This window comes from Symphalangus syndactylus, chromosome 6, assembly GCF_028878055.3.
Source record: "Symphalangus syndactylus isolate Jambi chromosome 6, NHGRI_mSymSyn1-v2.1_pri, whole genome shotgun sequence".
Lineage (NCBI taxonomy): Eukaryota > Metazoa > Chordata > Mammalia > Primates > Hylobatidae > Symphalangus > Symphalangus syndactylus.
Genome location: NC_072428.2, coordinates 49,818,548 through 49,841,361, shown reverse-complemented (window position 1 = coordinate 49,841,361; position 22,814 = coordinate 49,818,548). Strand labels below are relative to the sequence as shown.

At 44.1% G+C, this 22,814-nt stretch overlaps 2 protein-coding genes and 1 pseudogene across 9 annotated transcripts in view; 2 read left to right on the top strand and 1 right to left on the bottom strand.

Moving 5' to 3' along the window:
* The first annotated feature begins 17 nt into the window (after positions 1-17).
* Positions 18-15,421, top strand: TIMM10B (translocase of inner mitochondrial membrane 10B). 4 transcript variants are annotated; one of them, XR_010121327.1, is made up of 5 exons: positions 32-145; positions 347-442; positions 635-879; positions 12,883-12,940; positions 13,304-15,421. XR_010121327.1 is itself a non-coding variant. In XM_055282636.2 (3 exons), exons 1-3 carry the CDS (start codon positions 107-109, stop codon positions 809-811), a joined length of 312 nt encoding a protein of 103 aa, XP_055138611.1. In that variant the 5' UTR covers positions 18-106; the 3' UTR covers positions 812-3,253. The 4 variants fall into 4 exon arrangements, 2 of the variants coding, with proteins under 2 accessions (XP_055138611.1, XP_055138612.1); XR_008658459.2 differs by lacking the exon at positions 12,883-12,940 and having other exon boundaries at positions 13,304-14,102; XM_055282636.2 differs by lacking the exons at positions 12,883-12,940; positions 13,304-15,421 and having other exon boundaries at positions 18-145; positions 635-3,253.
* LOC129484482 (voltage-dependent anion-selective channel protein 1-like) lies at positions 6,738-7,914 on the bottom strand (annotated as a pseudogene).
* Positions 15,422-15,545: 124 nt separating the features above from the next.
* The window catches only part of DNHD1 (dynein heavy chain domain 1), an 84,415-nt gene continuing 77,146 nt past the window's right edge, over positions 15,546-22,814 (top strand). For 2 of the 5 annotated variants that reach the window (XM_063641172.1, XM_063641170.1), the window contains exons 1-3: positions 15,546-16,390; positions 16,668-17,505; positions 21,324-21,497. In XM_063641172.1, coding sequence (XP_063497242.1) covers positions 16,258-16,390; positions 16,668-17,505; positions 21,324-21,497 — 1,145 coding nt within the window. In that variant the 5' untranslated portion in view covers positions 15,546-16,257. Of the gene's footprint in view, positions 17,506-21,323; positions 21,498-22,814 lie in introns of all 5 variants that reach the window. The other 3 variants (XM_063641171.1, XM_063641168.1, XM_063641169.1) reach the window with 3 other exon arrangements.

Sequence of the window (22,814 nt, the reverse complement as noted above, 5' to 3'; positions counted from 1 at the left end):
GGGCAGGGCGATACTCGAGCTAGTTCTCGAGAGCAGCGAGAGGTTACTTCCGGGGCGGCACCGAGAAGCTAAACGGAAGTGGCGTAGGGCATGCGCCGGTGGCGTGATGGAGCAGCAGCAGCAGCAGCAACAGCAACTGAGAAACGTGAGTGAGAACTAAGTCGTTTCGGGGCCAGACGTTCAGCTCGCATTCCTGCACACATCGCGGGAACCCCATAGAGCCAGGGATTTGAGGGCTGGAATCTTCGGGCTATGGTGCGCGGGCCTGGGAAACTTTGGGCGGCGCGACCTTGACTAGAAGTGTGGGGCCGTTATCGCTGAGTTCGTGGTCCCCCTTTTCTCTCAGCTGCGTGACTTCCTGTTGGTCTACAATCGGATGACAGAACTCTGCTTCCAGCGCTGTGTGCCCAGCTTGCACCACCGAGCTCTGGACGCTGAGGAGGTGGGGAACTGTGTAGAGAGCTTACGCTGCAAACAGCGTTTAGCGGTAGACTGCTTCCCTCCTCACCCCACTTCCCCTACTTCTGGCCCTGGCCTTCCCACGACCCTCACCCCTAGGCTGGGCATGGGGAAGGAAGGAGGCGGGCCCGACAGGACACCTTTATCTTCCACTTAAACCCTATCTTCCTTCTAGGAGGCCTGTCTGCACAGCTGTGCTGGGAAGCTGATCCATTCCAACCACCGCCTCATGGCCGCTTACGTGCAGCTCATGCCTGCCCTGGTACAGCGTCGCATCGCAGACTACGAGGCTGCCTCGGCTGTGCCAGGCGTTGCTGTTGAACAGCCTGGGGTCTCTCCATCAGGCAGCTAGCCATCCCCAACCCCAGGAGGGAAGGCCCTGGATGGACCCTCAGATTGAAGGACCCAGTGGACCTTGGGGTTGGTGAATCCTAAACAGAGAGAATTCGAGGTTGCCTGAAAGCTGGGTGTCCTTGCTCCTTTTCCTGGAGCCAATATACCCGGTTTTTACTCAGTTTGACTTATATTGTGGGCAAGGAAGCTTTGCCTACTTTATTGGCACAATCCTTTGTTCTGTCGTTTAGTATCTGCTGGCTTCAGCCCTGGCAGCTGAGAAATTGTCTTCTATATGTAGAAGGAAAACCTGAGCATTTGCAGGCATCTGGTTAAAGCAGGGTCTGTGTGTACAATTTTAAAATGGGTAATATGTCATGTTCTATCTTAGTTCATCTTTACAACAAAACTATGAGTAAGCGGTATTAGCCTCACTTAACAGATGAGAAAGCAGGATTCCAGAATGTACCAGAAGGCCATTTTATACAACAAGAGATTGGTTCCTGCCCAGATGACAGAAAATGGGAGCTCTGTCTAGTTGTCTTTAAGTCTGACGGACTTAAATGGCTCATAACCGTGAGCCAAGTATTTGTTGGTTCATAACTGTTGTTTTGTGAACTATGTCTTGTATGTCTGCAATTCTGCTGGATCTAGGGAAAGGAGGAGCTATCAAAGTACAACGGATCAAAAAACCACAGGGCTTTTGGGCACTGCCTCCTTGAGAAGTTAGTGGCCACAGAAGAGAGATGAAATCTGTAAGAAGTCTGGAGTCTTTTGGAACTTCAGCCATTTCCCCAGGTTGTTACTTTCTTAGTATGTACAGTCTTCTCAGAATGAGCAGTAAAACCTTTGAACAAAGGTCTGTGTGCTTGTCTTCACGGGCAGTCAGGAAGGGAGAGATCTGGGGACCATATTCTGCAATACAGCCAAATCCAAGGAAGAGAAACTGAAGGGAGAAGTAGATGGCAATGGTTATGATAAAAGGGATAAAATGAAATCTTCGGGACTTCTTTAATGCTACCTTAATGTTTCACTGCTCGTCTAGAATCTCCTAATTCCAGCTTTCCATCATCTGCCCCACATTGGTCCCATTGAGTACATTCTGTGATTTCTAATTCCAGCCTCTCCATTCCTTTCTCATTATTGCCTCCCCTGCCCCCCAACTTTGTGTAATTTACTTCTGTATTCAGCGGCCTGGATAGCATATCATTCCATCACCCCATTTTCTTGCCACCATTGGCCATCTTTTTGTATCATTCCACTTATTTTGTCTTTTCTACTCCTCCATTCAAACTGCTAGAGAAAAACAGTTGTGTAATGAACGACAGTAAATATTCAAGGCCTCCAACCTCAGCCAAGTCCTCACACCGACACGCAGTCACGCAGTCACACCAACACACACCTTTATGGGTTCCTGGTCCATTTCCTTCTCTAATTACCATGGCGGTTATTCTACACCTCTACTGCTGTCCTTAATCCTATACCCTGCCCTCATCAGGTGACCCTGTTTCCTTTTTTAGAGAAATTGAAGCTCTTAGACATTGGTTTCCACAGTAATAATTTTAAAACTTCTTACAACTACCTACAAAGCAGATGTTCTATCCTCTCTACAGAGCAGAAAATTGAAATTCTCAAGTAGCAGACCCGGTATTAAAGTGCAGATCTGACTTTAAAGTCCATGTTCATTTTACACAGCAGGCTGCCTCTTAAGATAGTATTTAATGAGCACCCACTTTGTGTAGGTTCTGATTTTGGTAGATGTCATGCTTTATCTTAATCTTTACAACAACTGTAAGTAAGAGGTATTAACCTCACTTAACAGATGAGGAAGCAAGAATCCAGAATGTGCCAAAAGGCCCTTTTATACACAGTTTCTTTCTTTTTTTTGAGACAGAGTCTCGCTCTGTCGCCCAGGCTGGAGTGCAGTGGCGCGATCTAGGCTCACTGCAACCTCCGCCACCCGGGTTCAAGCAATTCTCCTGCCTCAGCCTCTCGAGTAGCTGGGATTACAGGCGTGCGCCACCACGCCCAGCTAATTTTTTTTTTGTATTTTTAGTAGAGACGGGGTTTCACTATATTGGTCAGGCTGGTCTTGAACTCCTGACCTGTGATCCGCCCGCCTCAGCCTCCAAAAGTGCTGGGATTACAGGTGTGAGCCACCACGGCCGGCCTATACAAAGTTTCTTACTGAGAAAAATGGTTCCAATCATGTTTTTTGCCCTCTTTAGCTGCTATCTCTTGAACAGAAAAGTTTGTTAGGAAGGTAAAAGTTGCTGACTAGGACCTTACCCACTGAGTGGCACTCTGTCCTTGGGAGATATAAATGCAAGTAAAACAGGTTTGAACTTCTTAACTTCCAGAAGATAGGAGGATGGGACCTGTGATACTGTGCTGCTGGTGGGAGGACCCTTCCACATCAACATTTGTGTGTATCCTTGCAATAAACTTCCACTGTGAATTATCTGTGCTTCCTGTCCGTCAATGTCACACAATAGTAATTGCTAAAGAAGAGCTAGGAGCATAGATCTGTCTGACTCTAAAGCCTTTGCTCTTTGAACTTTGAGAGCTTCTGTCTGTACTTAACCTGCCTCTAGGCATGAAAAAACAAGTGTCCCTCAGTCTGACCCATCTCTTAATCCCTTTCTTAAAATTTCAATCTCTTGTCCTGGTTCTTTCCTGTTTATAAATATGTTCAGTGTTCAGGAGAAAAACCTTATTCCTACCACTTTACCTTCCATAATCTGGTCTTCCTCAGGTTTTACCATAAAGTGATAGCCATTGGCATAATGGGAGCAATGTGATGTTCCAAGCACAACACTAAAGAATAAATGTTGACAAGCTTTATCATGTTGCCATAAATGTAAACGTTGGAAATACTTTGTTGTTCCTGCCATTGTGGCTTCAGAACTGCCTACTCCTTTGCAAAGCCTCATTCTTTTGAGGCTATTCATCCATACAACCCTCTGATTACTTGTCTACCACTCTCATTTACTACTACTCTCCTGCTACTTTAAATAGCTAGCCCTTGGTCTTCCTATCCACTCCTTGATATTTTAACATTTACATAGACAATTCATTTGGTGTTTTGTCTCTTAGTTATTTGGCCCAATCTCTGATGATTTCCACTCTGTCTTGGCCACTCACTCCGTTTGTCCTATCTTGGCCATTATCATCACCTCAAACTGCTCCATCTTCAAAATACTTTCATCTTATTTATTGACCATATTCCTTCCACTTGGTTTATTGAACTATTCCCTCTATCATTCTCTGATTTCACTGCAGCCAATGCTTCTGCTTTCCATTAGTACCTTCCTTCTTTAGATTCCTGTCTAGCTTAAACTAGTGGTTTTTGTGCAATAGGCTGAATTTCCTTGCCTTTCATCTCTTTTTGAACCCTTAAATAAAGTGAAACTTGTCTGTACCTGCATTTGGACAGCTAAATGCCACCCAAGGAAACTGTGGAGCAGGTTTATATCACTATGAATCCATGGTTATCAGCTTCAAATGTAGTCTCAGCCCCATAGTCCTACTAGATTTTTCTAGTCATTTTAACTTTTCCCTGCAATGACTATTTCAAACCAACATTCTTAAATCTCTTATCACTCCCCCGCACCATTATCTTCACTTTATGCAGGTAACTATTTCTTACCTCATAGACAAAAGTAGAGGCTATTGGTCATTCTCTCAGCATTCTACAACTTATTTACCCACACATATGCATCATTCTTTCTCTTTTGTCTAAACAAGGCAAGCATACCTCTGTCTAAGGCCAGTGCCTATTCTGTGCTTGGAATCTTAGTCCTTCCCTCTTGGAGGATCTTTGACTTCCACTTTACTGAATTCTTCTCATCAGTGTTTAAACATGCTAAAGAGTCTCCTGTTAATAAACCACTTCATACCTCATTTCCCCTCCAGTTATACTTCCATCTTTTCTGCTTTACAGTTAAACTTCTCAAAACAGTTAGATAGTTTGGGCCTCTCCGTTTTACAAGTCATTTTCCATTTCCATTCCTCAACCCAGTCCATTTTGACTTCTGCAACCCTCATTCTATTGAAATGGTTCTTGCCAAGGTCACCTTGGTGATCACCTTCCTATCCTTCAGTCCGGTGGTTATTTCCCAGTCCTCACTACCTCACTTCTCAGTAGCATTTAGTATTATTTTCAAGTTTCTTCTCATTAATACTCTTCCATTGGTGTCTGATTCTACTTTCATGGTTTTACTACTACCTCTTTGACCACAGCTGCTTAGCCTCCTTTGCAGGCTCATCCTCCTCCCAGCCTTTAAATCTGAAAGTTTCTCTAGGTTCTATTCTTCTCAGTCTAATTTTTCTAGGACAGTTACATCCCCACTCTGAACTTTAGTTACTGATGACTTCCAGATCTCCTCCAAGCTATTTGACATCTCCACTTAAGTATCTCAAAAACATCCCAAACTCAACATGTTTCCTAATAAACTATCCTATGCCTGGTACCCATCCAGTTGGAGAAGCTAGAAGGCATTTGGCTTTTTCTATCACTCAATTGCCAAATCTTACCAGTTTACATTTCTAAATATCCCTTGATTCTCACTGCCCCTCTCTCCACCTTCACCGTAATCTCCCACCAGGGTTATTGCAGTTGCTACTGCTTCCTATACCCACTTTTGTATCCCTTCAATCTGTTCTTCACCCATAAGCCATAACATGCAAACTAATGCTTAAACTTTGCAAGAGCTTCCCATTCTTAGGATTAAAAACTGAAATTCTAAATATGACCTACAAGGCCCTGCATGATCCAGCCTGTGACTACTTCCAGCTTTATCTTATCAGTAACTATCAAACAATGGACTGTCAATACTATTTGCTGAATTTATTCAAATCACACTTCACTCTTTCCCTCTGTGCTCTAGCCACACGGGCCTTCTTTCACTTCCTCTAGATTGTCATGTACTGTTTCATCTCAAGGCCTTTGTATGTGCTGTTTCCTGGCTTACAATGCTTTCCCCCTTTATCTACTCATTCTTGAGATCCTAGTTACTATTTCCTCAAAGAACTCTTCTCAGACTCCAGCTCCCGTAATTCCTCATGCTTTTGGTGTATCGCACTTTTTTTCAATATATTTTTCAAGTTTTACTTTGAATGATGTTAATTACAGCATTTGAAGGGGAGGATCTAAATTCACACAAAATGGAAGGCTCTAAAATACACCCATTAAACTGCTAAAAAATAAATTGAGTGGTGAGAATACAACGGAAGTCCAATTTAGATTCTGAGTGTTGTCACCATGTGATTCTTCCAAGCTTATATCTGGAACTCCTGGAAGCTATTTCATATTCTGGTGGAGGGTCACAAAACCACAGCATGAGAAGGAATTAAGTCCTGAATTATTGGCTTCATCACATTCACCCTCTCCACCCCAGAATGGCAGAAAAGAAACAGTTACCACACCCTGCAGATCTTTTGGTGTAAAAGAGGTGATGATTAACTGGGGTGGAAACAGGTCATGAAGATCTGTCTAAAAGAGTCCCTTTCAAGTGCGTTTGCACACACCATCAGGCAACAAGCCTCTCATTAATTAGAGTTAGGAAACCAGGGTTCAATTCTCAGGAAGTCACAATTTCATTCATTTACTCAGTATGAATTTACGAAATGCCTACATATTATTAGCTTCCACATGCAGTCATTTCTAGATAAAAAAAAGAAACCTGGCTTCTCTAGAGGGGCCACCAAGTTCCTTCTCCAAATCTATAGCTGAAAGGACCTTTTTCGGAATTGGGTTTCTTCTCTACCTCTGAAAGAGTAACACTTTAAAGCTGAATTATCTTTAGCCTGGAAATTAACATATTTAGCCTGGAAGTCTAACATTTAGCAATGCTTGCATCCCAGACGTACAGTAAAAGATACACAAAATTCTGAAGGTAGCTCTGCTGCAAAATAATGTAAAAGTAAACAATTGTACAGTATGCTCAAAATTTCAGTTCCAGACCTATCGTGTAACCACTGGCATTGTTATTCTTGCCATCCAGGATAGCTGACAGTGTCATTTTGATACCTGGCTTTAGGGTCTCAGTATATTCTAAATCTATTAGGCTATAGTTGTTCACTTAGCCAAGAAGCAGGTGTCAGGGTTGATCAGATACTTGGGTATTCCAAAGTGAGTGTTTGTATTAGTCTGTTTTCACACTTATGGTAAAGATATACCTGAGACTGGGTAATTTACAAAGAAAAAGGTTTAAAGGACTCACAGTTCCATGTGGCCAGAGAGGCCTCATCATTGTGGTGGAAGGTGAAAGGCACATCTTACATGGTGGCAGGCAGGAGAGAAAATGAAAGCCAAGTGAAAGGAATTTCCCCTTGTAAAACCATGAGATCTCGTGAGACATTTACTACCATGAGAACAGTTTGGGGAAACTGCCCCCATGATTCAATTATCTCCTACCAGGTCCCTCCCACAACACATGGGAATTATCGGAGCTACAATTGAAGATTAGATTTGGGTGGGGACACAGACAAACCCTATTAGTGTTACTGTTTCCTGCTGTCCAGGTGAAATTGACAGTGGTCTCCAACTTCTTACTCACCTTCTGGTAAATGGAGCCACCAAACTGTCCCATTATTTATGTTAGTGTGAAGTTGGAATTCATCAGACTTGTAGCCAACTGCAAAGTTGCTCTGGGTCACTCAGGATTTTGCAGTCTCAAAATGTATCTGGTAGCCAGCCAGTCAACCCTTGCAACCCAGCACCAAAGCGCCCCAGATTGAAGGTCCAGTGATGTCAAAATCCAGGTTACAGCCCAGGTTGATGTGCTCCTGCTTGTACCTGGTGTTGATTTTAGCATTTTTCCCCCAGTATTAGGTGACAAGGGCGAATCGAGAGTCAGCTTCAGTCCACTTGCAAGATGATCTTCCACAGTTATCTCAGTCCTAGTGTGTTGTGTGTTTCACTTCATAAACATCAGGCCGAACTCAGTCTCCAGACTGCCTGTCACTTTGGTGATTTCAGTGTTGGCTGAGCCTAAGCTTTCAAATTCCAATGCATTCTCAGATTTTGTTTTCAAGTTTTATTAGGCCATATCGGTAGCCTTTGGTGAAGACATTCCTGGCAGATTTGCCAAGATTGGCATACTTGGGTGGCACAGCCATCTTCTGCTCAGAGGCGGTAGTGGCAGGCTTGGCGGCAGCTATGACGGGGGCTTCATCAGGGAGGCATGGAGCAAAGCAAGCAGCCGGTGTGTAGTGCTTTTAATGGTGTTTCATCATATACCTCACAAAGTCAGAGTCCATGTCTGTATTGCTCACCATTATATCCTTATCACAGTGTTTGGCATATAATGTGTGCTCAACAAATATTTGTTGAATGACCATTTTTGAATTTCCTCCCAACTCAATTTACTATTAACATAACTAAGAGAAAGGCTTTTTTATCAGAAGAGACAGAAGTGAACCTGCACATCTAACATTTGATGTTTTTCCAATGATTTAAAGATGTTTTTCACCCAAAATCTCAGTAGGTGGTATCTTCTACCCTTAATAGTCACAGATCAGTCAACATCTAAAAGGCCCCATCTGGAGCAAATCATTCTGCCATTCTAGTTTCCACCTAATTTCTAAGTCCTATAGTTCTTCTTAAATATCTCTTAAACTGTTTTCCTTCTCTCCATCTTCATTGTTATTACCTTAACCAAACTTTTATCAGCTTTTTTTTTTTTTTTTTTTTTAAGATGGAGTCTCGCTCTGCCCAGGCTGGTGTGCAGTGACGCAATCTCTGCTCTCTGCAACCTCCACCTTGCCTCGCGAGTCCCCTGCCTGATGCCTCCCAAGCAGCTGGGATTACAGGTGCCCATCACCACACCTAGCTAATTTTTGTATTTTTAGTAGAGATGGGGTTTCACCTTGTTGGTCAGGCTGGTGTCAAACTCCTGACCTCAGGTTATCCACCTGCCTTGGCTTCCAAAAGTGCTGGGATTGCAGGTGTGAGCCACTGCGCCCGGCCCCTTAAAATTTTATCAGCTCTTATACACATTACAGCAGCAGTCTCCTAACAGCTTTTGTTGTTGTTATACTTAAAAAAATTTTTTTAATTTAATTTTTAAAAAAGGAGTCCCTCCAGCTCCAGCACGGAGACACAGGGGCTCAACAGAGTGCTTCCTAATAGCTTCTTGTCTTGAGTCTAGACCCCTTTTGATTAGTTAGGAATTAGCTTAGTTACTTGTAATAGAGATTCTGTTTTTCCTTTTCTGGGTATGCCCCACATTCATCTATATATTCACATATTCCACAGATATTTGAGTGACTGCTTTTACCATTTTTAATGTAAGCCCTGCAAATACAGAGCTGAACAAGAATGTTCAATCCGTGTTCTCTTGAAACTTAACGTAGTTATGTGAAGGTTAATATAGGACCAGTAATCACAACTGTGATGAATGTTATAAAGAAGAAATGTATCTTGTAATGGAAACATACAGAAGTGCAAACTTTTTCTGTTTGAGGGATGAAGGAGAGCTTCACTGGAAGTGATTTTGAAGCTGAGACCCAAAGGATGAATTAAAATTAACCAGACAGGCCTGGCATGGTGACTCACACCTATAATCCCAGCACTTTGGGAGGCCAAGGCGGGAGGATTACTTGAGCCCAGGAGTTCGAGACCAGCCTGGGGAACATAGTGAGACCCCATATCTACAAAAAAAAAAATAAAAAATAAAAAAAAATATGCTGGGCGTGGTGGCACATGCCTGTAGTCCCAGCTACGTGGGAGGCTGAGGTGTGAGGATTGCTTGACCTTGGGAGATAAAGACTGCAGTGAGCCGTGATCACCTCACTGCCCTCCAGCCTGGGTGACACAGCAAGACCCTGTCTCAATAAACCAGATAAACCAGACAAAAGATAGAGAGAAGGTCTGTCCTCCTTTCCTTCAAGTCCTTGCTCAGATGTCACCTTTTTGTTAAGGCTTACTCTGATTATCCTGTTTAAAATGGTAAGCTATGCTCCCTTTAGACATTCCTGATTCCCTTTGCTTTGTTTTTTTCCATAACACATATCGCTTCTCACATGCTATGTAGTTTATTCATTTTATTCTTTTTTTTTTTTTTGAGATGAAGTCTTGCTGTGTTGCCCTGACTGGAGTGCAGTGGCATGATCTTGGCTCACTACAACCTCCACCTCCCAGGTTCAAGCAATTCTGCTGCCTCAGCCTCCCAAGTAGCTGGGACTACAGGCGCCCACCACCACGCCGGGCTAGTTTTTTGTATTTTTAGTAGACACGGGGTTTCACTGTGTTAGCCAGGATGGTCTCGATCTCCTGACCTCGTGATCCGCCCACCTCGGCCTCCCAAAGTGTCATTTTATTCTTTATTATCTGTCTCTGCCACTTGAATGTAAGCTCCATAACTCAGGAATTTCTGTCACTGTTTCTATTTTGTACACTGATATAAACAAACACTGAAAACTGCCTGATGCAGTTGATACTCAATAAATATTTGTTAAGTGAAAGGAGGCAAGAAAGAATAGTCCCAGAGCAAATGTATAGAACTTGCCTTTAGAGAGAGAAAGAGCATCTCTAATTGGTAACAGGAAGGAGGGAGGAATGGATAAGAGCAGATCTAAATGATTTTAAAATTTGGCATTTGGAGATTGAGAGAATTCCTTTTAAATAGCATGTGATGGTTGGTTTTGTGTGTCAACTTGGCTAGGCTATATTACCCAGTTATTTAATCAAACACTAATTTGGGTGTTACTGTGAAGGCATTTTTATAGGTATGGCTAACATCTACACTTAGTTGACTTTAAATAAATGAGATTACTCTTGATAATATGGGTCAGTTGAAAGCCTTCAGAGTAAAACTGAGGTTTCTCAGAGAAGAAGAAATTCTGCCTCAAGACTGCAGCATCAGGCCAGGTGCAGTGGTTCACACCTGTAATCCAAATGCTTTGGGAGGCCAAGATGGAAAGATTGCTTGAGTTCAGGAGTTCAAGGTTGCAGTGAGCTATGATCTGTACTCCGGCCTGGGCGACAGAGTGAGGTTTTGTCTCTAAAAAAATAAAAATTTAAAAAAGTTAAGAGGAAAAAATAAGACTGCATCATTAACTTCTGCATGAGTTTCTATCATGCCAGCCTGCCCTACAGATTTTGGATTTACCAGCCCCCACACATGTGTTAGCCAATTTCTTAAAATATATGTCTTTATATGAATGTATATATCTTATTGATTCTGCTTCTCTGGAGAATGCTGATTGATAATACAGCATCTGCTTTTTTCAAATAGAAGGTAAAGTCATCATCTGAGAATAAAGCAGAAGGAAATGGAAGATGAGAGAGTACAAGAGGTTTGAAATACTCATTGCCTGGAATGGAAGAATGAACTGACAAAAGAAACAGAGTTTTAGGCAGTGTTGAGGGTTCAGCAGAGCTTGCTGAACAGAATTCCTTTCTGTCTTTGTCTGAAGAGCTTTGATTGTGTTTTTTTGTTGTTTTTGTTTTTTGAGACAGGGTCTTGCTCTGTTGCCCAGGCTGGAGTGCGGTGGTATGAACATGGCTCACTGCAGCCTTAACCTTCTGGGCTCAAGTGATCCTTCCACCTCAGTCTCCCAAAGTTTTGGGATTACAGGAATGAGCCACGGCACCCACCTTTTTCTTGTTTTAAGGCCTTAAACTTTAAGGACTATTGTGACTCAGGTACTGTTCCTTGCCCTTTCATGAACGAGTTGTCCATGCTGTTTATTCATACCCTCATTGAATCCTTTGTCTTGTTCACCGTTATGTCAAAATGAATAAAAACTAAACACTTAACATTTATATCAGATGTCTACTACTTACCAGGCTCGATTCTAAAGCATTTTGTGTGCATTAATTCACTTAATCCTCACAATACTATAAGGTAGACATTATTATCTTCATTTTCAAAAAGTGAAACTGAGGTAAAATATCCCATGACTAGTAAGTGATGAAGTTAGGATTTCAATCCAGGCAGTCTGATTCCAGAGCCTATCTTCTTACTCACAAATGAAGATTGTTATACATTTATGTATTTTTTTCCATGAATATTTTCTGATCATGTACTCATGGTGCCTAGTATAGGAGCTGGGGATAGAGTAGGCAGCAATCAGAATCTCTGCTACCATGGAGCTTATATTTCTAGTCAGGGAAAATAGGAAATAAATAAGTATTTATATGAAGTGGTAATAAGTGCTATGGAGAGAAGTAATGCAAGTAAAGAGGATAAGGATGTTGGGGAGAGAGTTGCTATTTTCTGTTGGGCAGTTAGGGAAGAACTCACTAATAAGGTGACATTTGAACAGAGAATTGAGAGAGTAAGCCTTGAGAACATCTTGAAGAAGTGTTCACTCTTCTACTGTTCAACTAGTTGTGTAAGCCACTAGTGGTCCTCTAGTATCCATTGTCTCCTTTCTTTACGAAAAGAGCCTCTAAATTTTCTGTTGGCATATGACCACTGAAAATAAAGATTAGATTTTGTAGCTTTCCTTACAGCTAGGTTTGGTCATGTGATTGATGCGTGCAGTTGCCAGGCTGTGCCCTTAAAAGAAAGGGTATGCCTTCTCCTTTCCTTTTCCCTCCATCTCACTAGTTGGGATGGGACCTGGCACACATGGTGGTAAATTATTTTGGACCTTAAAGATGAGGACTACTTCCTTGGAGAAGGCAAAACAACTAAAGGCTACCATGGTAGCCTCAGAGTACTTACATTTGGATGGTTATGTGAGAGAAAAAAATAAACTATCATGTTTAAGCCATGATATTTTGGGTCTTTTTATTACAGCATTTGTGTGGTAGGTAGAAGTTTTAGATCAGGGGTCCCCAACCCCTTGGCCACAGACTGGTACCAGTCATGGCCTGTTAGGAACCAGGCTACACAGCAGGAGGTGAGTGGTGGGTGAGCAAGTGAAGCTTCATCTGTATTTATAGCCACTCTCCATCACTCACATTACTACCTGAGCTCTGCCTCTTGTCAGATCATTGGTGGCATTAGATTCTCTGCAGCAGCATTAGATTCTCATAGGAGCATGAACCCTATTGTGAATGGCACATGCTAGGTGGCATGCTTCTTATGAGAATCTAATGTCTAATGATCTGTCACTGTCTCCCATCACCCCCAGATTGGATTGTCCAGTTGCAGGAAAACAAGCTCAGGGCTCCCACTGATTCTACATTATGGTGAGTTGTATAATTATTATATATTACAATGCAATAGTAAAAGAAGTAAAGCTCACAATAAATGTAATGCATTTGAATCATCCTGAAACCATTAACCCCTCCCCTGGTCTGTGGAAAAAGTGTCTTCCACTACACTGGTCCATGGTGCCAAAAAGGTTGGGGACCACTGTCTCTGAGATTTCCTGCTCTCTAGTATATATCTCCCTAGTATATGCTGCATATTCCATGGGACTGTGAATATGACAAATTTTACTTACGTGAGAAGGTTATAATATATGGCATAGTTGACTGTAAGTTGTCTGGGTGGGCCTGATCTAGTCACATGAGCCCTTTAAAAGCAGAGTGTTTTCTTTATGGTTGCAGAAGGGGACATCAGAAAAGTGTGAAGCCTGAGAAGGGTTAGAGACACTGTTGTTGGCTTGAAAATGGAAGAACCACGTGTCAAGGAAGACAGGTGGCCTCTAGGACCTGAGAGTGGCTCCTGGCTAATGGCCATGAAGAAAACAGCGACATCAGTCTTACAGCTGCAAGAAACTGAATCTTGCCAACAACAATAATAGCTTGGAAGTGGATCCCCACCCCCCCCACCCCCTAGAGCCACCAGATGAGTAGCCCCGTCAACATCTTGACTTCAGGCTTATGATACCCTGAACAGAGAATCCAGTAAAGTCATGCTGGACATCTGATCTACCGAACTGTGAGATACTACATAGGTGTTTGTTTTTAAGATGCTTAGTTTGTAATAACTTGTTACGCAGCTCCAGAAAACTTGTGTATTAGTGGGGGTTCTCCAGAGAAACAGAACTGATAGGCTGAGAAGTCCCACAATCTGCTGTCTACAAACTAGAGAACCAGGAAATCTGGTGGTGGAATTCAATCCAAGTTTGAAGGCCTGAGAACCAGGATCACTGATGTCCACGGACAGAAGATGAATGTCTCAGCTAAAACAGCAAATCTACCAGCTGCCTGTTTAAATTCTCTTTAGGCACCAGATTGTACAATGCCCATCCACATTGGTGAGGATGATCTTTACTTAGTCTACCTATTCAAATACTAATCTCTTCCAGGAATACCCTCAAAGACACACCCAGAAATAATGCTTTACCAGCTATCTGAGCATCTCTTAGCTCAGTCAAATTGACAAATAAAATTAACCATCACAGCCGGGCATAATAGCTCGCGCCTGTAATCCCAGCACTTTAGGGGGCTAAGGTGGGAGGATTGCTAGAGGCCAGGGGCTCGAGACCAGCCTGGGCAACATAGTCTCTACAAAATGTAAATAACAGTCATAACTTGTGTATCTCCTAACTGATACACAAGCAGACAGCACAGCATGTATGTAGTCTGTGAGGTGGGGGTACATCTGGTGTGATTCAGGCACAGCAGTAGTGGAGTGTGAATATGGAGAGAGAAGCCTACAGAGGTAGCAGGCAGTTATCAGCAATTTGTAGGCCATGATAGGACTTTGGCCTTCAGCTGAAGGAATTAGATGAGGGGGCATTAGTGAGCTTTGAGCAGAGGAGTGATAGGATCTGCCTGTATTTGAAAAGGATCACTGGCTGCTCTAAAAAGAATAGATTGTAGGGGCAATGGTGAGAAGCATGAGAAAGGTTTGAGGCAAGGAGAACAGTTCAAAGGCTGTGGAAAACCCAGGTGAGAAATGATAGCAGCTTAGACCAAGGTTGTAGTACTTAAGATGGTGGGAAATAGTTGGATTCTGGATATATTCTGAAGGCACAACCAACAGAATTTCCTGAAGGATTACTTATGGAGGGAGGGGAAAGAGAGAGGGAAAGAGAAGAGGGGAAGAGAAAGAAGGGGTTTGGAAGAGGTCTCAAAGCTGACTCCAAGGTTTTGGTGTGAGAAACCAGAAAGAATGGATTTGCCATTGACTGAGGTGGGAAAGACAGTGAAAGGAGCAGCATTTCTTTGGTGGGGAAAGGGTGGTTAGGAGCCTGCTTTTGGACATCTTAAGTTTGAGATACCTATAAGCTCTCCAGGTGGAGATATTAAGTAGGCAGTTGGATATACTAATCTGATCTCAGAGGAGAGGTGGGCTGAATTTCTTTTTTTGTTTTAATCATTCAACTTTTTTTTTTTTTTTTGAGACGGAGTCTCCCTCTGTCGCCCAGGCTGGAGTGCAGTGGCGCGGTCTCTGCTCACTGCAAGCTCCGCCTCCTGGGTTCACGCCATTCTCTTGCCTCAGCCTCCCGAGTAGCTGGGACTACAGGAGCCCACCGCCACACCCGGCTAATTTTTTTGTATTTTTAGTAGAGACAGGGTTTCACTATGTTAGCCAGGATGGTCTCGATCTCCTGACCTCGTGATCCACCCGCCTCGGCCTCCCAAAGTGCTGGGATTACAGGCATGAGCCACCGCGCCCGGCCTCATTCAACTTGATTTTTAAAAATCAGCCCTTCCATAAGCCCTCCCCCCGAAAATCCCCCTGCCCCCGTGCCAAATAGATGTTGAGCTCCTTGAGATCAAGGATTTTGTTTTATTCGGGCTTCTTTTGGGGAGGTGGGATAGAGTAGATGGATACGTTGGGGGTGGGGATGGGGAAGTACCAAAGACATACCAAAGACCTGGCACTAGTTTAGACACTCAGCGAATGGATATAAACACCTGCTTACGACACCCTCTGGATTGCTAGTCTCCCGAGTCAACCGTACTGCACGTGCAGTTCAGACCCCCCGCCGGGTCCTCTACAGGTCCCTGTCCCAGGCAAGCCTCAGCCCACAGGTTCGACCTAGTTCTGCCCCTCCTGGCTCGGGCTCTGCCCTCTCGGCCCCGCCTATATCGGACCCTGGCCCCTCCTCTTTCTGGCTCCCCCGGATGCTCTTGGGAAAGACTCGGTCCTTCTGGGATCTTGTAACGGTTCTAACAGCTGGGTGCGGGTGGAGCTGCGGGTGAGTCCTTGGCTGGGGATCCATTTCTCTTTGTTCCCTAGGACCCGCTCTCGCCCCTGTGCTCAGGACCCCCTCCCACAGAGTCCGCCTCCTCTTCCCCGGTCTCCCAGCCCCCTCCTTTGCCTCTTCATAACGTCTTCCCCTACCTGCATCCTGACCGTCATTTGCTGTGCCTGCTCCTCGGCTTTCTGTCTTCACGACCTCCTTAGCCTGTGGGCGAAGACGTCATGGGACTGGGGCTTTGCTGCCTTTGAGTGACGACCTGTTAACCCGTTTTTCAGGCGATCGCCAGCTCGAGTGCAGATTCCTTGCTGTGACCGAGGTTCAGAGTGAGCTCTGTCAGTGTGTCAGTTTGCCTCTTCAGGTGATTGCACGTGCGTGTGCGAGTCTCTCCGTGTATGGGTGGCTATGATTAGGGTGAGCTTCAGACTGGAACTCAAGTCTAAGTTCATTCACTGCTCCAGCAGGCACTCTTCAATGAAACCTCATCAGCAGATCGGGCTGTCTTCCTTTGCCTTGCCTCCTAACCCCCGTAGGCCAGGTGAGGGGGACAGGATTCTGGGAGGTAAGAAGGAACTCTTCTGCAAGGAGGGCTCTCACCTCTGTCTTAGGCCTGCTCCTTATCAGTCCTTAGGGAAGCAGTAGGGAGGGCCTGAGGGTCTCAGGAAAGGCTCTCTGCTGGTCTGGCTCTGCTCTGTAGCTCCATCTATTTCCCTGTCCCAGGTCCTTTCTTCCTCCTAACCCCATTGACTCTGACCATCCCCTGCCCAGAGCCTGAGGTCCCTTCTCTGGTCCCTCTCCTGGGCTGGCCCATGCAGGTGAGGCCCGGCATCTGGCATCCTGGAACTGGCAGTTGGAGCCTGAGCTGTGGGCAAGGTCACTTCGACAGCAGTTGAATGCCCAGCTCCTCATGGTCCCGGAGAAGAGGAGGGTAGGTTTGTCTTCTGATGAGACATCATCTGATGCCCTTAAGTCTTGGCACTCCATATATGTCTTGGACAGCAAAGAACAGCCCTTGGCCTGCCAGCAGAAACAGAGACAGTTGGTGAAGCCAGTGACTGAGTCAGAGCAGCCCACAGTGCTGGAACTCCTGCTAGCTGAGCTCCGAACTCTGTTCTCAGCTGTGTTGCAGGACAGTAGCCCTGCAGCTTGGCGCTATCTGCATGCAGTACTCGGTCTACTGCCTCCATATCGTGAGTTGCTAGTTGGCCACCTTGATTTACTGCCCTTCCTGGAGCAGCTATACTGCTGGGCACCCTGGGTCCAAACCTACCTCCATCTGGACCTGCTAGGTGCCATTGTCCAGGCCTTTCCTCCAGACAGCTCTTTGTTAGACAGTGCTTCCCATGCTGACTGCTGTCCCCAGAAGCGGAGGCTCCATCACAGGCCCCCATGCCCAGCTTGCCCTTTTGTGCAGGCCCAGTGGAGTAGGCAGCAAGTAAAGGAGGAGCTGGCCACCTGGCTGCGACCATTGACACTGCCTGAGCTGCAGCGCTGCCTGGGCATTGTTGGTGCTCAGGTGGCCCTAGAAGAGGCTGTGTGGCTGGATGGACTTAGTCTCCTTCCCTTGGCACTGGCAACGGACATTCCTGTACAGTATGAAAGCAATGACGCTGACAATGCAGAGGAGGAGCCTGTTGGAAGAAAAGAGACCAGGTAAGTGAGGGACTCAGTCTAGGGCTTTGAGCAGAGGATAAAAAGGAGCTGTTTTATGGGTATCCCCAGGGCCACTTGGAAGTTTAGATGCAGCTCTCTGTTTATGATAGGGATTAGCCCAACTCCATGCAAAGCTAGTGTGAGGCTACTTTCCTCTTCCTTTTTCTCTGCAAAATAAACTCAGTGGTGTTAGTGTTAATACCCAGAGAGAAATACAGAAATTAATGAAAATCAGAAGTCAGCTATGAGGCAGCCAAAGCTTTAGAATAACAGCTTGACTTTTCAGTTTCCAGGCTTCTTTCTTAGATGATGCCAGAAGTCTCCTTAATTCTTTTTCTATAATTCATTCATAATCACTGAACATTGCCTGGGCCTACCGTGAGTTGATTCCTGGATGTTGGGTCTTTCCCTCAAGGTACCCCTGGGGAATGTGTGTCTGAGTGTCCTTCCTACATGTCTATGTGAGCTAAACCAGCTCCAAGGCAGAGTGGAGATGGAAGCACTACTGGATAGAATTTCATTTTGACCCTTCCAGAGTCTTCTTCTTAACCTGCCAATGTGGGCACTCTGGCCGCTTGAGTGATATTTTTTTCTTTGGTTTCTCTCTCTCTCTCTCTCTCTCTCCCTCTCTCTCTCTCTCTCTCCTCTTCTTTCTTTCTTTTTTTGAGATGGAGTCTCATTCTGTCACCCAGACTGGAGTGCACTGGCATGGTCTCAGCTCACTGCAACCTCCGCCTCCCAGGTACAAGTGATTCTCCTGCCTCAGCCTCCTGAGTAGCTGGGACTACAGGCACGTGCCACCATACTCAGCTAATTTTTATATTTTTAGTAGAGACAGAGTTTCACTATGTTGGCCAGGCTGGTCTCGAATTCCTGACCTCATGATCCGCCCACCTCTGCCTCCCAAAGTGCTGGGATTACAGGCGTGAGTCACTGCGCCCAGCCCTATTTTTTTCTTTTTTAAAATATCTGGCTATCAGAAGAGCTCTCTACAGGATTTCAGAATGCTTACAGAGACCTTCTCTTCTCAGCGTTCTTTAACTTTCGTTTTTTTTTGAAACAGAATCTCACTCTGTCGCCCAGGCTAGAGTGCAGTGGCCTGATCTTGGCTCACTGCAACCTCTGCCTCACAGGTTCAAGCGATTCTTTTCCTTCAGCCTCCTGAGTAGCCGGTATTACAGGCTCATGCCACCACGCCTGGCTAATTTTTGTATTTTTAGTAGAGACAGTGTTTCGCCATGTTGGCCAGGCTAGGTTTCCAACTCCTGGTCTCAAGTGATCTGCCACCTCGGCCTCCCAAAATGCTGGGATTACAGGCATAAGCCACTGTGCCCAAGAGAGTTCTTTAACTTTAGTCTTGGAATTCTCCTTGTCCTCTGGCCTCATTTTCTAGACAATGCTTTGTAGCTGTCTGTGGCACATTTACTGTTCGGGAAGAAGGCTAGTTTTACCTTTAATTAAGCTTGGCTTCCTTAGTTTTTGCTGTAAGTTTATGGCTGGGTCAAGTCTTTCCATTAAAGCCTAATGTTAGATAGATAGGCAGGATTCTGGGGCCCTAATGGAAGGTGGCCAATGCCACAAATTTATGGTAGCCCTATCGGAATCTTTTCCTTTTTCAAAGAGCTGCCCTGTGCCTTGAGTACAAGTTTCCTTTCCTGGGGGAACTTAACTGAATTGGCATGGGCTGAGATGTTCGGAAGGGATCAAGTTCTTTGCCCTCCCTTTGAACCTGGCAGTAAACCTCTGAGGTCTACCTAATATGGCTTAATTTGCATTACATTCTACAGGAGTGGCTTGCCAGGCATTCATTCATTCAATAAGTGTTGGATAGCTACATTTATTGGGATCTGCAAGATGCTAGGGATACAGAAGTGAATGAGACAGACTCAATCCCTTCCCTTAAGGTATTACAGTTTAGTTAGAGAGATAGAGTTAAGTTGATAACAAGTAAAATATAATTACAAATTGTAATAAGTGCTATAAAACAAAAGAATACTGTCTTTTGCCTGGCTGCTCCTCTGGGGGTGGGAGAGAGAGAGAGAGGGAATGTAGTTAGGGGAAAGTATGTGTGGGGAGTGTTCAGGTCTAGATTAGATTAACAAAAACATCAAACAGAGTTTCAAGGAGGAGGGAGCAGTCAGTAGTATTACATGTTAAATGAGACAAGTAAGAAGAATGAAAATGTTCATTGGATGTAGTAACAAGGAAGAGGTTAAGTTTTGTGGGGAGGAAGCTAGATTGTGGTGCATTGAGGAGTGAATGGAAGATGAAGTGGAAATCGCATTTTACAATTTTTTTTTGTGAAGCTTAGCTTGAACGGAAAAGACAAATAGCAGGGCAGCAGCTTGAAAGAATTTTGGTGTCTGGGTAGGGATTTTTTTTTTTTATAGAGAGATGCTTATATCCCTTAACACAGTGCTTGAGAAGTAGGTGCTCAATAAATATTTGTAGACTAAATGAATGAATAGACCAAGGTAAGAAGAAGAGTAGATTAAAAATATATCATAGAGAATAAGGGGTCCAGAGCACTGATGGAGGAATCAATCTTACAGAGAAGAAAGGATACTTCTTCCTCTGAAATTGGGGGACAGATAAGTGTGGGGGAAGGCAACTGAAGTTGAGGGAATTGGCTAATGGCTAAAAACTTCAGCTTTCTCCAGACAGGGAAGGAGACAGAGAATGGGGTGGAACTGGGAGCTCAGCAGGGCTTGCATGGAGTTAGGGATAGCAGTTTGAGAGGCCTGAAAGAGGTAGCTGCCTGAGGACTTGTGTGAAGACATCAGAGCAGAATGAGCCCACAGCTGATTGGACACCAGGAACCTGTAGAGGAGCAAATGTCCTTGGTTTTGTGATCTTCTGAATATACTATATCATATAGGACTTTGCTGAGAAAATGAACCTGTAAGAGCAATTATACCATTTAAGATGTCCTGATCCAACACAACAGTTCATCAAGGACATATGTGTAAAGGTTATAAACCATATTGTTGATATGAATTCTAGAATAGGATTGCACTGTTATCCCTGGGGAAACTTGTGTTGATCTAAGTTTGGGTCAGTTAATGATACTGGTATATTCTGACTGGCTAAGTCTAAGTTAAATCATTCCAGAGTTTTTTTTGTGTGTGTGCTCTCAGGTCACCCCAACTGAAAATTATTAGTCATTCACTTTTGAGTTATTGGTAACTAATTTCCGTACCAATTTTGTTGGCCAGAATGCAGAAGAGTAAGAGGATGAGTGTAGTGGTGCAGGCTTGAGGGGGCCACCATTGGATCTTGGCAGGAAAGGAAAGAATATGAAGCTAGAGGTTGGGTGATGGTAGGGGAAGAGCAGAAAATGTAACAGGCATGGAGATCATTCAGGGTTGGAAAGCAGGTATAATGGAATCAAAGATAGAATATTAAATCTGAAAGGCTAAGAAGGTTGAGCTGGGAGGGGAAGTCCAGTACTGTGGGCTTACAGAGCAATGAGTTGGGAAAATAAAGTCTTCCCATTATTTGTACACAGTATTATGTAATACTGACTTCACGGTAATTACAATTAATCCAGAATAATTGTTTGTTTATCAGAAAGGGAGAGGTTGCTCACACACGTTTGTGTCAATATTGTTGCCTAACTGTGTTGCATGATATGCTATATTTGCCCAGTATGTGGTATCTTTGAGTATAGATGGTAGTCAGGCTCTGACAATGCCACGTCAGGTCTCCTCAGGCACCTGATCTAGCTCCTCCTTTCACTAGCCAACAGTGGCAAGGCCTCCGTCTAAGGTACTTGACTTTTTGCTCTGCCTTTTCTCTCCTGACTTTTTGTCACACAGGTCTCAGCTTGACTATGAAGTTCCCAGGGAAAAGGCCTTCCAAAAGAGCAGCACCAGCTTTTCACCTGAGACTTCCTTCCTGGATAGCCAGGTGATGACTGCCCTGAAGACGGAGAGATACCTGAAGAAGATCCACTTCCTCTATCTCAATGTGGCTCCCAGCCGGTACTTTAGGTGATAGCCTATGTCCAGGCCCCTTCTCCTCCCCTTGCCTGGTTTCCTTCTATGCTATCTTCCCCCTCCTCTTTATCCACGTGCGCACCCTTCTCCCTGTCCTTTCTCCACATACTCCTCCTCTGACTCCAGTGTCCCTCTTTCTTCCCTTCTCCTCAGCCTCCTCCTCCTTTCCACTCTCTACCTCCCCTTCACTCCCTTTGCTTTCACAGACTTTTGTCTTACACATCCTTTTCTCACATTTTGCTCTTTCTTCTTTATTCTATCCTAGAATAATAGAAACATTTGTTCATAGCCTCAGAAGTAAATTTTATGGTGATTTCTTCCAACTCCGATGGAAGAATCATGTGTTTGTTTAAATCTTTGCAGTGTCAGGAAAATTTTTTTCCAGGTATCTTATTCCTTAGACTGAATCAAAATCTGCATTCTTTTAACTTCTACATCCTGGTTCTAGTTTATCTATGGGGCTATAAAAACAGGTCTCCTCCTTCCCCATGACTCAAGAGACATTTATTCACTTCCTCTCATTAGATCCAAATCACACCTACTTTTAAAAATTTCTTCTTATTATTTTGAAGCACTCTGTCACCCAGGCTGGAGTGCAGTGGCACAATCATGGCTCACTGCAGTCTCAATCTCTCTGGCTCAAGCAATCCTCTCACTTCAGCCTCCTGAGTAGCTGAGATTACAGGCATGAGTCACCACACTCGGCCAGTTTTCTAAAATTTATTTTTTGTAGAATGAGGTCTCACTGTGTTGCCAGGCTGGTCTCAAACTCCTGGGTTCAAGCCTCAGCCTCCCAAATTGCCAGAATTACAGGCATGAGCCACCATGCCTGGCTCAAATCTCACCTATTTTAAAAAGCCCTATTCAAGTCCATCTCCTCCCAGAAATAATTGTAATAATTGCCTTTAACCAAACTCTTCATTATATTAGGCACCGTGCTAATAGACTCATGACATGTGTTACTTAATCCTCATCTACCAGGTAGATGCTATTATTATTTCTATATATGAGATGAGTGGACTGATACATAAGAGAGGTTAGGTAATTTATCCAAAGCTACATAATAAGTGGTGTAACTAGGATTTAAACCCAGGACTATCTTAATCCAAAAGTTCATGCCCTTAAGCAGTATCTAATACAGCCTCCCAAAGAACCTTATTTCCTGCGTGCACTGATCTCTTCAACTTAGGTAGCACTAATGATCAATATCATTCATTCATTTACTGATCAATTCATTTAATAAATGTTCGCTGAGAGCATCCTGCTGGTTATTAATTGATTGTCTCTTGATTCTAATTCTCCTCCTCCCTC

Bases quoted from the DNA above. Each gene is read 5' to 3' on its own strand.
- TIMM10B (XM_055282636.2), top strand. From the start codon at position 107: ATGGAGCAGCAGCAGCAGCAGCAACAGCAACTGAGAAAC. The intron at 146-346 runs GTGAGTGAGAAC...CTTTTCTCTCAG, and splicing joins AGCAACAGCAACTGAGAAAC to CTGCGTGACTTCCTGTTGGT. The intron at 443-634 runs GTGGGGAACTGT...TCTTCCTTCTAG, and splicing joins GAGCTCTGGACGCTGAGGAG to GAGGCCTGTCTGCACAGCTG.